Raw genomic sequence first — 15,835 nt, 5'->3', positions numbered from 1 at the left:
ATATATAATAAAATAGGACAATAAGATTGCAAATGAATACCACTAAACATTAATTTATTATAAACTGTTTAAAAATTAGTTATGCAAATTAAGTATGAACATGGCTGCGTTTAAGTCTTTGCTTTTTACTTTATGTACAGTATTTCAAAAGATTCTGTTGTATTAATGATTCAAATAAAAGCTGTTTGGATTGTAATATATATATATATTTTTTAACTTTTTGCATTTAAACTTATGCAGGATACATAAAGTATTGGCGGGCATAGCAGGATTATTATTATTATTATATATATATTTTTTTCATATTTCAGAATTATCAATGGCAACCCCTGTAATTACGCAACAAATGAACAAGTGGAGAATTATCATAACTATAAAGATTGAATGTAGTAATTTAGGAATAGAACCATTTTTAAAAGTTGCTAGATAGATAGATATACGGCACAACCACGTTCACTCACCAGTTCTCACCAGATCATTGAAGTTAAGCAATGATGAGCCTGGCCAGTACCAGATGGATGAACATTTAGGACGTTGTATGTTGTAAAAAATGTCCAGGTTGGTATCTGGGGACGTGTTTAACTAACGGGGAAGGGGGAGATACCCCCCCCCCAAATCAAGACGGAAAGCAACAGGAAACTGCTGTTTTAATTTGTCTTCCAGAGATTACTATGGCTCTATAATTTGGAGAGCTGTGGTTGTCAACGCTGTTAAAACAGTTACCCCCCATACACATACAAAATGTCGCTTGTTTTAATGGTACTACTCCCGTCTTCGTAGCTCTCATGCTATTTGAAATAATCATTTATCACAGTTAATAAATGATTTTGTGCATTTATTTTTAGAAAATGACTGAAATTGGACAGAAAATAATGTGTATTTTCTTTTTACATCGGTAAATGATATTAGTGGATGGCATTAATTGAAACATTATTAGGGGTGAAGTGGAACATTTCGATTAAACATCTACATTATATCCTGGTTATATAATCATGCAGAATCATGTGTTTTTTGTTTTCTAGATTTGTTCATTAATAATAGAACACACAGATGTCATTTGAAACATACGATCACAACAAAAAGATATATATAATAATGTTCTAATTTGTTGACAGAACCACAACAAAATCACCTGCCCTTGTAATTATTCTTTAAAGTTTTGTTAGTTCTTTAGACGAGCATTTTTGCCTCTTAATAATATGATTTTATTCAACGCTACAAACCATCAGCAGCCAATTTGATTAATGGTTGGTTGTAACATACATTTTATTAACATTTCTCAATTACCATTTCCTTAGTGCAAGGAATTCTGGAGACATAAGCAGTTGGTCAATAGTAACAGTTGGCAAACCTAACTGCTGACCATTTAAAGATAACCACATGATCTTGTTTGCATTTAGTATTTCTATCACACAATTTCAATATGTAATAATTGATCTGGAGTTTCAATCATTCACGGTTTAACGTTTGTTTTGTATACATGTGCATATGTTGGACGTCTTTTAAAAATGGACTTTTAAACTAACTTATTTCAGTCTAGGTCGTTATTCTTCTTTTTCCCAAATCCATTCTTATCACGTCCTCCTGTATTTCTTTGTCTTCTCCTGGTAACTGACCTCGCCACTTTAACTGTTCTACATCTAATCACAAAATTTATTAATTCTTTCAACAAGACCATACCAACGCAGTCTCCTGTTTTGAACACACTCCTTAATACAAATTTAATCTTGCTCTGAAGTAATCAGATTTAATCTTGCCTTCAAGACTCGCATCACATATATAATTCCTCTCCATGCAACGCATGTCCTTAAATCTCACTGGCCTGAGTTTTCTTTCATGCATCATCATGCTACATGCATGTGCCTGATAGACTCTTCCTTTGGTTAACGGTGGTAATGTTTTGCTGTTTAGTAATAATAGAAGTTGCATGAACTTACTCCATCTGCTCCCAGCTTTTGCAACCGCACCAACACCAGCGTCAGCCTGTGTTCCAATGGTATCACCAAGGTAACAAAATCTCTGGAGAACCTCAATGGCTTCGACATCTAAATATAATTTTCTACATCTGGGTTCTTATCCATCTCCCTTATCTTACAATTAGTGCAAACAAGCTGGTTATCAACTCTAAACCTACATTTAATTCCACTGCACTTTTTGTGTAATTAATGTTTACGATCAATACCACAAGCGTTAAAGGGGGGGGAAAAACATTGTGGCTAAGCATAATCAAAAAACAGACAGAAAGTAGAAATAAAACAGGACAAGACAAGTTTTTAGGTGAAGTGCACTGGAAACAACCCTGACATGAAGGCTAATAAATCTATTACACCTAACACATCAATAAAAAAGATAAATAAAAAAAGAAAGCAATCAATCTTGTAAACAAACCTTTGAGATTCATCGGATATTTAATAATTAATTATACATTTTTTTTACATGAATGATTTCGTCTGTCGACTTTAATGGCGCATCAACCGTTTTTTTTTTTTTTTTTTTTTTTTTCCTTTTTATAATCAGATATAAGCAGTATACCTACAACTTTATTTTATTTGCTATTTACTAATGAATCAACACTTACCAAAGCTAAAAGCCACTAAAGAATAAAGATTAAGATGTCAGTTGAATTTCTTTCTCTCTCTATTTAACATAACTTTTACTTTGTCCCGGATTAATACACTTTTTTTTTTAAACATTTTGCAAGCTCATTCACCAATCCTTACAACTGTGAGTCAGCTGTCTTAAAATTCTACGCTGTACAATTATACTTTAACACTTCTGCTTCCAAGTTTCTCTTAACTAGCCAATCTTTCTGCGATTCAAGACATCTATAGTTCAACAACGGTTTAAATAAATGTCAATCTTGTGTTATTTACTAACTCATTTAGCATATTAAGAGTCTTCATTAATGAACCAGTAGAACGGGGTTCAATCCTCAGTCATAACAAAAACTTCTTGCTAAACATTCAGCATTATAAAGTGAGTAACATAGGTAAGTGAAGCAATTTAGAAAAAGGAGTAGCGCTTTCCCCTACATCTTGGTGTTGTAGCCAAAGGAAAGGTCAATCCATTTATTATTATTATTATTATTATTATTATTATTATTATTATTATTGAAATAGAATTTGAATTAAAAAAAAAGTGCAAGCCACTTAATGTCATTTAAGTTTGATTTGTTTGTTTTACGGCATATCAACATCTTTAAGATTATTTAATGCCGGAACACAATACTTATATTCAATGATGGATTTTCTTTTATAAAAACAAAAGTTTTGGGAAATATTGGTTAATGTTGTTAAAAAACAAAATTTCATCTCTAATTTTATATCTAATCAAATCAATATTTTATTGTTTTCATTACTAATATACAAGGTGATTTGAAAGTAATTTCCTATTATTAAAGGCTTGTAATTTATTACTGAAATATAATTTTTAGAAAAAGAAGTATAATAAAAGTGTATAGCATAAGTTTTTATTCAGAATTCAATACAGGTGCCACCATTCGACACTAGCATTTCAAGACGCCTGGGAACCGCATCAACTAATTTCACAAGGTACATTTTTCTTTTTTACTAATGAGTCAACACCTTTTCCCATCGTCAAAAATATTACTCATGGAATATAAGGACTAGAAGAAAAAAGGGGCTGCCTCACAACTCTTTCTCTCTTCTGTATTTATTTCTTATAAGAATTATACGTCAGTAACAAATTTCAAGTATAGGGAGTTACTTTCTAGTCACTTGTAGAGAGAGAGATGAACGGATTAACTCTGTTACAGTTCTAAGTCCTCTTTCTGCCACCAATGACACTGAAGAAATCTATTTGGAGTCAATTTTTTAAATCTCACTGCTAATAGCCTTTCTCTACATTTTTGATAAGTGATTTCTCTCAATTGAACGTTATTTGATCTACTTATACAACGTTTTCATAGCATCATTTATCACCCGTTGGCGTCATGGGCAAAATGATGAGACATACGCTTGCTAACATGTGATTTGAAGTTCCATTCCAGTCAGTTTCAGTCTACAAAATGCTTTTTTACATTTATTCTAATTTTACATGGCGGTCGACTTTTTACATTGACAGAAGAGGAAGGGAAAAAATAAATGAGCGATTTTTTTAAAAATTAATTTTGATTTTTAAAGGAGTAGTAAAATCATTTTTTTTTTTTTTAAACTTTCATTCAGTTTAAATAAAAGTTTTAACAGGCAAAAAAATCATTTCATTCATATATTAACAAAAGTAAAATGACTCCTAGTCAACGCCGAGTATGAGCAGCTAATTGTGTATAATTGAAAACAAGTCACTGATCTTACCAGTTTCGAGGGTGAATTATTAACTTCCTTAAATGCTTCAGGCTATGATTCAGTCTTTTGTGTTCGTGAGTATGACGTCATTTGTTGCTGGTTATAAGAATCAGCAAGAACATTTTCTATGAGTATGAAACAATAGAAAAAGTGATAACTATACAAAAAACGATTATTGTTGCTCATGCAAGTCCGCCATCTTGGATCTGTTCTCTTTTGACATTACTTGTTTAACCAGGGGAGATAACTATTCTTTTTCTGTTAGAGATATTTCCATTTTATTATCGCTACCATAAGTGGTGAGATGAATAAGAGTCTTTCTTGCTATCTTTTCAGTACAAATCAATGGCTTTCTGTCTGTAGCTGCACCGTGGAACAAGCTGTCAGAAGCTGTGATTAGCCTGCAGACATCCAAAGAGTTAAAAGGTGGTTCTGGATGCCTCTGGTCACTGAATCTTTGGATGATTTTTCTGGTAGCACTTACCCTAGGCAGGTTGAACCTGCTTCCTCTGAAGAAACAAGTTTCATTGGAATACCAAATTAGTAAACAGCCCCCAGTGGCTTGTATATTCCCCATGACAACATTAGCTTTTTACAGTTCTTGTAGAGGGGTGTCGAGCTCATCCGACATGTAGCACGTGGCATTCCCAAATGGTCACCCATCTGGTACTGGTCAGGCTCAACATTTCTTAACTTCAGTGTCACTAACGAGAACCAGAGTGTCAACATGATTATGCCGTATAACCTGTCACTTAAGTAGTGGAGGACGCCAATCATACATCATTAACAGATGTTTAAATCTACTTTTCAAGAAGTTTTTCACCTTAGTGTCAAATTGTGGTCTCTACAGAACCCAGCAAAACATTAACGATAGACGCTTTCATTTCAATAGAAAAAAAAGCAGCATTCTCTGTCCATGCTTCTGTTCTATTGAACAGCTTACCAGAAGAGGCCGTGATAATGTCTACCATATCTAGGTTTAAAGTCGTCTTCAACTAACATTCAGATTGCATACAGACACTGTCCTTTTACATTGCTTGTTGCACTTGGCAGTGTTTTATGTTAATAAATTTGATTTGGTTTAAACTGGGGTTTCATACATTTCTTAGCAATATCTGTACTATCATATGAATGGAACTGTGGATGTGTGCATGAGTTCGTTCTCTATGAACTCAAAAACAGCTGGGCCGATTTTTATGAAATTTCACACGAAAGTACTTTATGTGAGTGGCAGTATTCTTAGTATAGTTTTGTATCAGAATGTCTTCAATAAGTATCAATAATCAAAAAAAAAAATCTGATGAAAGGAACATACGATTTTTAACAGTCTGACATCACAAGTGCATTTCAGAAGTTTTATTACCACATAAGCCGAAAGGCTCGACATATAAAATCAACAGTAGGTTCTTTGATATGACAGGGGCACTTCGAAATGAATGTTTTTGTTTAGAGCACAAGTGAAGCATGATAATTGACTTTTTCATTTTAAACTTCAATTCAAGCCATTATATATATAAATTTTTATAAAATCAACAGTAGGTTCTCTACAGTGCAATGTAGACTACAATGTCTTTGTAGACTAAGTCACTACAGGGAGGCATGTAAAGTTTCCTCAATACACCACAATGGGTCCCAAACTAGAGCAGGCAATCAATTGATTTGATTGAAAAATGGGAGATTTCACTAATTTCAACGACAATAAAAATATGAGAGTATGAAACTTTCATTGACCATTTAATCCCGGGCAACGTCAGATCTCCCTGCTAGTTAGTGTATAACTAAATGCTATAGAACTAAGTATAGTTGATTTGCTAATGACAATGTTTTATTAGGATTTTTTTTTTTCGTCTGGATATTGATGGCATCAAAATTTTATCTTGAAGTGAGCTTGTGCAGTCCCCCATCGATTTTGTCTTTTCTTGAACTGCCTAAGGCGCTTTTGAAACTAATCTACTTCAATCTTCTTGATAACTCCAAAAATATTAAAGCAATTGCTAAATTATTAAATATTTTATCAGCGTCTTCATGAGTGGTATTTTTTTTTTCTTTTTTGCACTCACCCTATACTAAAATGGTTGTGGATCGTACTCTTCCTCAGTTGTCTTTTCATCCTCTGAACTGGCACAGAGAATGCCGGAACTTTGAGAAAGCTTATTGACACTCAGATTCCAGAGAAAATCAATAATAAACAACTGCTGCAATAAAACAAATCGATTTGCAACTGTTTTCAAAGGAAGCAGAAAATACTGCAAATCTAAGGAAGCCTTGCTGTCATTCAGACTCCAAGGAACACTACATGTTATTGCCTGTAAGTAATCACTGATAATGATTTGTGTGAGAACTCTTTGTGAATAAATAATAGCAATGAACCCATTTTCACTATTAAAAAATTATAAATTTTTATATGAAAAATTAAGTATTTGCTCAGCAAAATAAAACAAATGGATTTTTATTTCAAGTTGTATAGAGTACCTATTTACTATGCCTCCCCACGGGACAGAGTTAGACACCAGGGTCGTTTTTTAACGTGGAGAAAAGGTACAAAAATAAAAAATTGTCTCAGTCGTGAAGGATTGATCCTCCACCGAAGGAGAACAAGAAATGGAAGTGCAGCATCTGAAAAACAGATACTACACTTTGATCTTGTTTATATATTTTATTGAGAAAGAAAAAATTGAACATAAAAAAAAAAACGTACAAAAAATTCAATTCAACAAAATTAGGCACAAGGCCCTACAAGAAATTGGGAGGGGGAGGGTACAGGGTCTTTTTGACTATGTAACAGATGAGACTTTGAAGTCTTACTCTTGACTGGCAACATTTACCAAAATACCTCAATCACTCTGTGGATCCTAATCTAACTAATAACCCCAGCGTTCAATGTAAAATTTAACTTTGATCTTGGCCAAAAGGCCAAGTAGAAATGTATATCTTCCCTCATGTTGTCTTTTAATTTTCGTATTCCATGAACGAGGTTTCTGACAAACGGGGAAGAATTATTCTTTTTGGGTCAGAATCTATCGATCAAACATCAGTTTTTGACCTTGCAATTTTTTTATTTTTAGTTTCTCACATGAAGTGGCTTCATGCCTTGCCTCGATCGAATTCCATGAAAAAAATATAAAAATTAAAAGGGAATAATCACGTTACATTTTGATTTGTTTGAAATCAAGAGAATAGTGTGTGGATCAAACCCATATACAAAACGGTGAATTACTTTGATATGTAATTATTTTCCATGCTTTTCTTATAAGGATATTTTTCAACAGAAATATTTGTGAAGAAATATTATGAATTGTATTTTCAACCTTACATGTGTAAAAAAAAGAGCAGACAGATAAAACAAAAAATAAAAATAATTAGACCAATTTTTAAACAATGCAATGTTACTCTCCGATATGTTTTTAAATAACGGGCATATGTATTGATTTTTGGTTGAAAAGGGTAACAGGAGTTACTGAAAATTCTCAAATCCAGACGAAAAAAAGAAAAACCTATATATAACAATATATTAACCTGTTAACAGAAATAAAGCAAAAATAACTCTAAACGAATGGAGTTGTCTCCCCTTGGCAGACTCACATTATTTACAATATTGTTCATGTAAAGTTATTTTTTTTTATTGTTAATAAATAGTTTAATGCTCATTCGAAGTGCCTTTGCTAATTCTCATAACCACCAACAAATGGCATCATTATTAAGAACACAATAAATTGGTGATGTGGTCAAGATAATTGATGATTTAAAAACAATATTTTCCTGTAACCACATGGTGTCTTTAAAAAAAAAATCTAACATAATTTCTTTTTCTTTCCGCAATAATTTTTTTATGCGTAAATAAAAAATATCAAAACTGAATTATTTTCGTCATGAATCCTAATATGCTAGATAAAATCCTTAGAAGCCAACAAGAACAATTGCTACAGGTACAAAACAAATTAACTGAGACTTTAACACAATTTCAAACACAACTCTCGATGGCGGCAATCGTAAGTTTGAATTCTTTTGATAGTCTAGCAAATACAATAACTGAATTTCAGTTTAATCCTGATCTAAACCGTTGGAAGGACACTTTCCAACATGAATTTAGTGGGAAAGATGATGGCTGGGAATTGCGTTTGTTACTTCGAAAACTTGGTACAATGAAACACCAACGCTATATAAATTTTATTTTACCCAAAAGATCAGAAGATTTCACATTTAATGAAACTGTAGCACAGTTAACGGAATTTTTGGTAAGTTATCATTATTTATCATCTGCTGTAATTGCTGGAAATAATAAAAAAAAAAAGTGATATCAATGAATTTGTTATTTATACTGGAATTGTAAATGTACAATGTGAAAAATTTCGGCTGAAATCGCTGACAGAGAATCAATTCAAATGCCTCATTTTCATCAAAAGATTACAATCTCTAGATGACGCTGGCATACACACACACCTCTATTGTCTATGTTGGAAAAAGACAAAAACATAACATTGAAAATTCTGACCAGAGAATGTCAACGTTTAATAACCTTTAAACGAGACACTACAATGGTGCAACAACAATATTCTATTATCCCATCTGTTTTCAGCAATATAAAATCAGTAGGAACATTTCCCACTGGAAGGAGAAAGAACCCTCCAACACCCTGTTGGTCATGTGGAGAAATGCAATATATTCGTTTTTGCACATTTAAAAAAACACACATGTCTACATTGTTCACGTTGCGGGTACAAAGACGAATTTTGTGAAAAAAATAACCGTAACAGTACCAAGATCAATACTTCCCAGCCAAGAGATAAAACCCACATAAAAACGCCAAGATGTTTCCAGAAATTCTCATCAAATTCAATTTTTGCCACGTTTAACGTAAATTTTGAATCTCGGAAATATATACTTGCTGAGATAAACAACAAGCCAGTAAATTTTCAGTCCGATACCGATTCAGATATCACTTGTGTTCACATCAAACATGGGAGATGTTGGAAAAACAAACTCTTAAGAATACAACTCATATTGCTTGCAGTGCATCGGGAAACAAGACACAACTAACTGGTGAGCTAACATGTAATGTCTCTTTTAAAGAATAATATTTTCAGGTGTGTGCTATGTTTCTGATGCATCAACACTGAATCTTCTGGGTTTGAATTTTATTGAAAAAACTTGTTCCCCTAAACTCAATTTTCAATTTTTTCCATATTACTGCTGCAGCAGATACTGAAACACATTTTAAGAAGACACTTGAGGCAAAGTTCAGCAATGTTTTTCAAGACGGTCTTAGATGTTATACTAAAATTAACGTAACTTTAAAACTAAAGTCAGATGCAAAACCAGTCTTCAGCTACAGTGGAAAAAGAACTAGACCGCCTTCAACAAGTAGGAGTAATCCAGTCTACAAATTACTCGTCCTGAGCAGCACCTATTATCATTGTCAAGGAGGCTAATGGCAAGATCGTCAATTCCTACCTGGACAACCTGTATTGACAAAAATACTACTGCAATGGTAAAGAAAAATGGACACAAAGTCTCATAGTACGTCGTTCTGATAATGTAATTTATGATGTGGATGTACAATCATCTATTTGGGTCAGACATGCAAATCAACTTCGTCACTCATACCTTCCAATGAGACAACCAAATGACAACCATTTCTTTTAATGTTTTACTGAACACATTTAAATTACCCCCAAAGTGTTCAAGCAACGTGCAGTAAGGGAAGCAAGTATCATAAGAAAGGTCCAACTAGACGGATGGGGCGAAAGTACAAACCAGCTTCAACTCTACAAGTAGATCTGCATCAAACATCGTACAAGCATCATATTTCAAAGGAGGGGGGGTTATTAGCGAAAATAAAGAGAAATAACTCTATAAAAAAAAGGTTATCTCTTCCTGCCAAACAGAATGAACGAAGATGGCGGATTTACATTATTTGCAATATCGTTGTTTTAAAGTTATAATTTTTCTATTGTTAATAATAGTTCCATGCTCACACAAAGTGTTCTTGCTAATTCTCATAATCAGCAACAAATGAAGGCATTCTTAAGAACACATCATAACCATATTTCGAAATAAAAAAGAAAAGAAAAAAGCCCCCAAATAGTGGACGATTTCATAAATAAAACGAGGAGTTGCAGTACTATTTATTTCTTACAATAACATCTTTCAACAGAAGTATCTGTAGACGAGTATTATTTCATTTTTTTTTTTTTTCACTGGAAAACCAGCGATCTCCTGCTTTATTTCAATGCATGTAGAAATTGACCATAATCACTAACATTTTCAACTTGCACAAATCAGCTTTAGTTACATGATGGTACAACAAATTAAAATTGATGAATTTATTATGAAATACCAGGTGAAAAACATTTCAAGATTCTTGCTCATTCTCATGTTGGGCTTATATGCACAGTAAATAATGATTTGATACTCACTTACCAATCATTAAATCATTATGCAATCAGACAATATATATATATATAATAAAATTAAGTTGAAGAATAAATTTTCAATGATAAGCCAAACCTACTTGGGTAAAAAAAGTTCTTTAATTTAAAAAGATAAAGAGTAGAGTTACAAAACAACTTTATAAAGTCAATTAGGGTTACAGACAGGGGAATAATGGAGAAACCTCTTTAGGTCATGGCATTTAAAAGCTAAATGCTTGTCGTCAGAAGAGGAGAAAAGGATAAAAAAGACATCGACTCTAAAAACATTCAGATTAGAATTGAAAAAAAAAAAAAAATTATATTAAGTGGAATGAGGTGGGGAGAGTAATATAATGTGGATAAAAGAGACAGGAGCCAGAAAAAAAAAACAATAAAATAAAAGTTAAAACTTGATAATTTAATAAAGTTCCTATGTAACTTTACCGTATATCTTTCTAACATATATATATATATATATATATATATATATATATTGAAGACAGAGTTATCTCTATGTCAAAACTTTATATAAGCTCTTCCAGGATATCGAGCATTCTCATCTATAAATAAAGCAATTGATACAACTATATTGGTTAATTTATTAATATATGAAGCATAAATTGATGAATGGATAATAATTATAATAAAAAGATGAACTTACTCGTTTTAAAGATAAAAGGAATTCCAATTGATTTCCATAACGATGAAATAATAAGCATACAACGTAATGGAATCGAAAAACAAAAGATGAAGAAAAGGATATTTATTGTTTCTTCCAAGTCCTCCAGGTCCCACTCGATACTACGGAGACTATTGCGTAGTTCATTAGTGGTCCAATCAAGTTCCTCCTTGGTAATAGATCCGGGGTCATCTTGCAGTTCACACCATCTCATGTACAAACCCTGAGCTGTTTGAACTGCTTTCTGCACTTCACTGAAAAATAGAGGAAAAAAAAAAAAAAAAGGTTAATAATTTAAAATAAATACATTTAAATACGGTGTTTAGAGACACATAAAAGTTTAAACTGCAGTTAATTGGCTGTAATCGATGAAGAAAAAAAAATACGACAATCTTAGGTTTCGGAAATTTTCAGATTTAAATATTTTGTAGCTTCCCATCCAAGATGGCAGACAGACAACTGTTACACACTTAATCGGCTGCTATTTTAAAGGGTCATATTCTGTTATATTTTAAATCCATTCATAAATTTATAAAATTAATTATTTTCATAATAAAATTGAAGAAAAAAATATTTTCGAATAATAAATTGTTATTTTATAAAATGGATCCAAAATATAACATGATAGAAGTCGATTAATTGACGTCAGAGTTGTTCACCATTTGGGATGAGAAATTACAAAATGACCGAACAATTTATCAATTTTTCACGCATAATGCTTTGGACAACTAAGCAACACCTTCATTTCTATCTCTATACTCATCTAATTATGAGACAAATTATTTTATTTCGATTAATAGTAAATAATTAAAATAATAATTTAAGAATAATTCACTGATAGATAAGTAGGCCGATACTATTTTCAGATAATAACTTTATTCATCGAAAATGATGGAGGTCTGAAACATTCAATGATATTATGGCAACATGAGTATAACATAACAATTCAACTATCTGTTGGATAAATCTAAGATGCACTAATGGCTGAATTATGATTATGTAATACACTATCCTCTAGAAATAATAAAAAAAAACAATGCAATAAATTTATTTGATTTCATTTGTACTTTTCGTCTATCCGTTTTTCGTGTATGTATAATTTATCCCCCTCTCCTAAAAAACAAAACAAAAACACTTTCAAATAAAAATTAAAGTTTATCAATAATTATCAGAAAGACACAGCGTTGCTCGGGATTGAACATATCGAAAGTTTTTTGAAATTCTAAGAGTCGGAGACTGAATTTTGGGGGAATTTTAGGAGTTAGAGTCTGAATTTTTGTTTTTAATTTTAGGAGTCAGTGCTAGAGCTTATATCTCCTGACTCCACAATCCTATTTAAAAGCTTTACCAAATTAATATTAAAGTCACACTCATAAAATAGTTTGATAATGATGTTCAAATAAATGTTTGCATGTTAAAGCTAAAACTATAGAACTGAGAGGAAGCATTTTTTCTTAAATGCCATGAAAACAAAGGCAAAAAAAAAAAAAACCACGATTTCATTAAGGAGATAACCATTTAAGATGGGAATGTCTCAAAGACATGCTGTCGACAGTTGCACTCAACAAGATGTACAGTTGGAGGCAAGCAGTTGAGAAAAAACTTTTCTATTTTAGTTTCATCTCATCATATCTGCTTATTGAACGTTGGGAAATTTTAAACAGAAAACAAACATATAAAATATGACAAAATCTGCTTAAAGAAAATGGAGAGTAAGAAAACTGTAGAAGTTCGAACCAAAGGAGAAAGAGAGACAGACAACGGTCTGATCGAAGAGAGGGACAGAGAGAAACTTGAGAGAGAGAGAGAAAGAAAATGCAGATGAGAAGAAGGAGAGAGAGAAACAGATAGAAACCTGAAGTGAGAGAAGGAAAGAGATAGAAACCTCAGAAGAGAGAGAGAGTAAAAGCGAACCCTGGTAGAGAAAGGGAAGAAGGGAAGAGGAAGAGGTTTAATCATGAGAGAGAGTGGTGGGGGTTGGGGAAGCAAGAGAACCTTGGTAAAGAGGAGGGAAGAGAAAGAGACAGAAACCTCAGAAGAGAGAGAGAGAGAGAGAGTAAAAGCGAACCGTGGTAGAGAAGGGGAAGAAGGGAAGAGGAAGAGGTTTAATCATGAGAGAGAGTGGTGGGGGTGGGGGAAGCAAGAGAACCTTGGTAAAGAGGAGGGAAGAGAAAGAGACAGAAACCTCAGGAGAGAGAGAGTAAAAGCGAACCGTGGTAGAGAAGAGGAAGAAGAGAAGAGAAAGAGGCAGAAACCTAAAACACAAAGAAAAAGAGGGAGAGAGTACACAGAGAGAAAACAAGAGAGAGGGGGGGTTGTATACTGAAGTCCGGAAAGCAAGAAAAAAAAAGTAAAAAGTATATATCATTGGTACTTAAAGAAAAACAATATTTACATTTTTTGAACGGGTTTCTTTGTATTGGTTGCCACCATTTTTACGTTTCAGCCATCTTTGGTCATATTTTGTCATAATTAGTAACATTTATTTAATCCACTATAACAAAAGCGCATGAAGAAGGCGAGAGAAGACAATGGTTGAAGCATTGTTAAAATGACAGCGACCAAAATTGAAAAAATAGTTTAAGACATGCAAAGAACAATACCACATTTCGGAAATTATACACATTGAAACTCAAAGAAAGAACGGAGTTTTTTTTTTCTTTACGGCATATCAACCCTTTTAGGTTGATTTAATATCGAATTCAATTATTTTGGTAAAAGATTTTATTTTTCAAATTCTTAATATTAATGAATTATTTGTATATTACTATACATCACAGATTCGTTTAAAATAATTTTTTTTGGCTCTCACATTTTTATGATTATGATATAGTATTTTGATTTTTCAACATACCCTTAGAACACACACAAATATATATATATATATATATATATATATATATATTTGTCAGTATCTCCCCACATTCTCGTAACGTATTAAAAAAATGGAAATGAAAAATGTCAAGCGTTAGAGTTACGACCCAGATGACACGTTGTTTTATATCAGATCATTATCGTTATGAAATAGCCAACCCGAACGGCAAAACTGACAGAACACAACGACTAAGGGCGCTTTATATATATATATATATATATATATATATATATATATATATATATATATAAATACTTTTATTACATAAGGTTTAATCTCTCCAAACGAATCTTTTGAAAAAAAAAATCGATTACAAACTATCTTGAAGTTAATGTTAATGGCTGCTCTTTAAATCGATCCGATCCGGAAATATTCCTTGACTTCATGTCAAGTCTGTCATCTTATAGAAAAAAGTGTAGAGCCTGGTCCATCCATTTAGACTTTTTGTTTTTGAATTGATTGTGAATATTTTCATTGGAAATTATCTGAATTGCCATTGATATTGAAGAGGAAAATCATTTTACTCTTTTGTAATAATAAAGTTCTGACACATGTACATATGAAGAAATATTGTTAAGTGTTGATTTTTAGGGCATGATTACAAAATATTAATCATGTTGTAAAGTTTGCATTCTACTGAATTAAAATATATAAGCTCTGTTTGACATAACGTGGTAAGCATTACGCTTAATTTTATCTTCAGTATTTAAGATATTCTATTTAACCCCTAGATGGAATCCCGACAGGTACTACCACTTCAGAATGTGACTAAGAAGTAACTCCACACTCCAAAATGTTTTCAAAATAAAGGTTTCACCATCAAATACATGCTTATCAAAGCCAAAAGCTAACAGAGCAGAAGAGTTAATGAGATGGTTGAATTGTCAGTTAAAATGATAAAGAATATTATGAGAATTATGAATGGAACGCACAGAATTTTAACATTTCTGTTTATGACAAGTCTATGTTGACATTGGCTTTGAAAATGACCATGTTGTAGTTTGCAAGGAAGCAATTTCTTGGTTCTTAGAAAGAAGTTCGGTTTGATACTACACACAATGGCTAAAAGGAAAGTTCTTTGCAATTGTGGTAGTATGATGATATCGAAAATTCATTGAAAAATAAATCAATCGTCATTTAACGAATTCTAAATAAAGCCAAAGCTTTTTAAATTATCGAAAATAAAAAAAGGAGTGCAAAAACAAAACAAAAAAATAAAAAGTGTGATTATCTCCCTTTCTCGTGAAAGGAGATAGTAAATAAACAAATAAAAATTAAGATAACGAGTAGCTTAATTACCTTAATTAGAGCATTAAGAGATGTCCACATAAAAAATAATGATCACGAACTAATTTAGACAAACATCAAAATAACAAAGCGGACAGTATCTTGTAATCCTTCAAGAGGTTTCAGCGAGTCAGTCTGTACGGCTGCTGCAGTTATGTTATGAAAGTTTTCTGAAGCCGAAACATGCCAGTTCTCAGACAACAAGGCTAACATTAATATTGCTATCATTACAAAAATTCCTCACCCCCATCTTCCAAACAAACTCAAACATTTCATTGTC

The 15,835-nt window shown here is 32.3% G+C and overlaps 1 protein-coding gene across 2 annotated transcripts in view; it reads right to left on the bottom strand.

The window, feature by feature from the left end:
• Positions 1 to 15,835, bottom strand: part of LOC145292052 (syntaxin-6-like) — a 627,569-nt gene that overhangs the window by 358,275 nt on the left and 253,459 nt on the right. For both annotated transcript variants that reach the window (XM_080138080.1, XM_080138081.1), the window contains exon 2: positions 11,480 to 11,647. In XM_080138080.1, the coding sequence (XP_079994206.1) occupies positions 11,480 to 11,647 (168 nt within the window). The remainder of the gene's footprint in view (positions 1 to 11,479; positions 11,648 to 15,835) is intronic.

This window comes from Euprymna scolopes, chromosome 13, assembly GCF_053919585.1.
Source record: "Euprymna scolopes isolate OS-2025 chromosome 13, ASM5391958v1, whole genome shotgun sequence".
Classification (NCBI taxonomy): domain Eukaryota; kingdom Metazoa; phylum Mollusca; class Cephalopoda; order Sepiida; family Sepiolidae; genus Euprymna; species Euprymna scolopes.
Note: the sequence above shows the minus strand (reverse complement) of the source record. Positions and strands in the feature narration are given on the sequence as shown.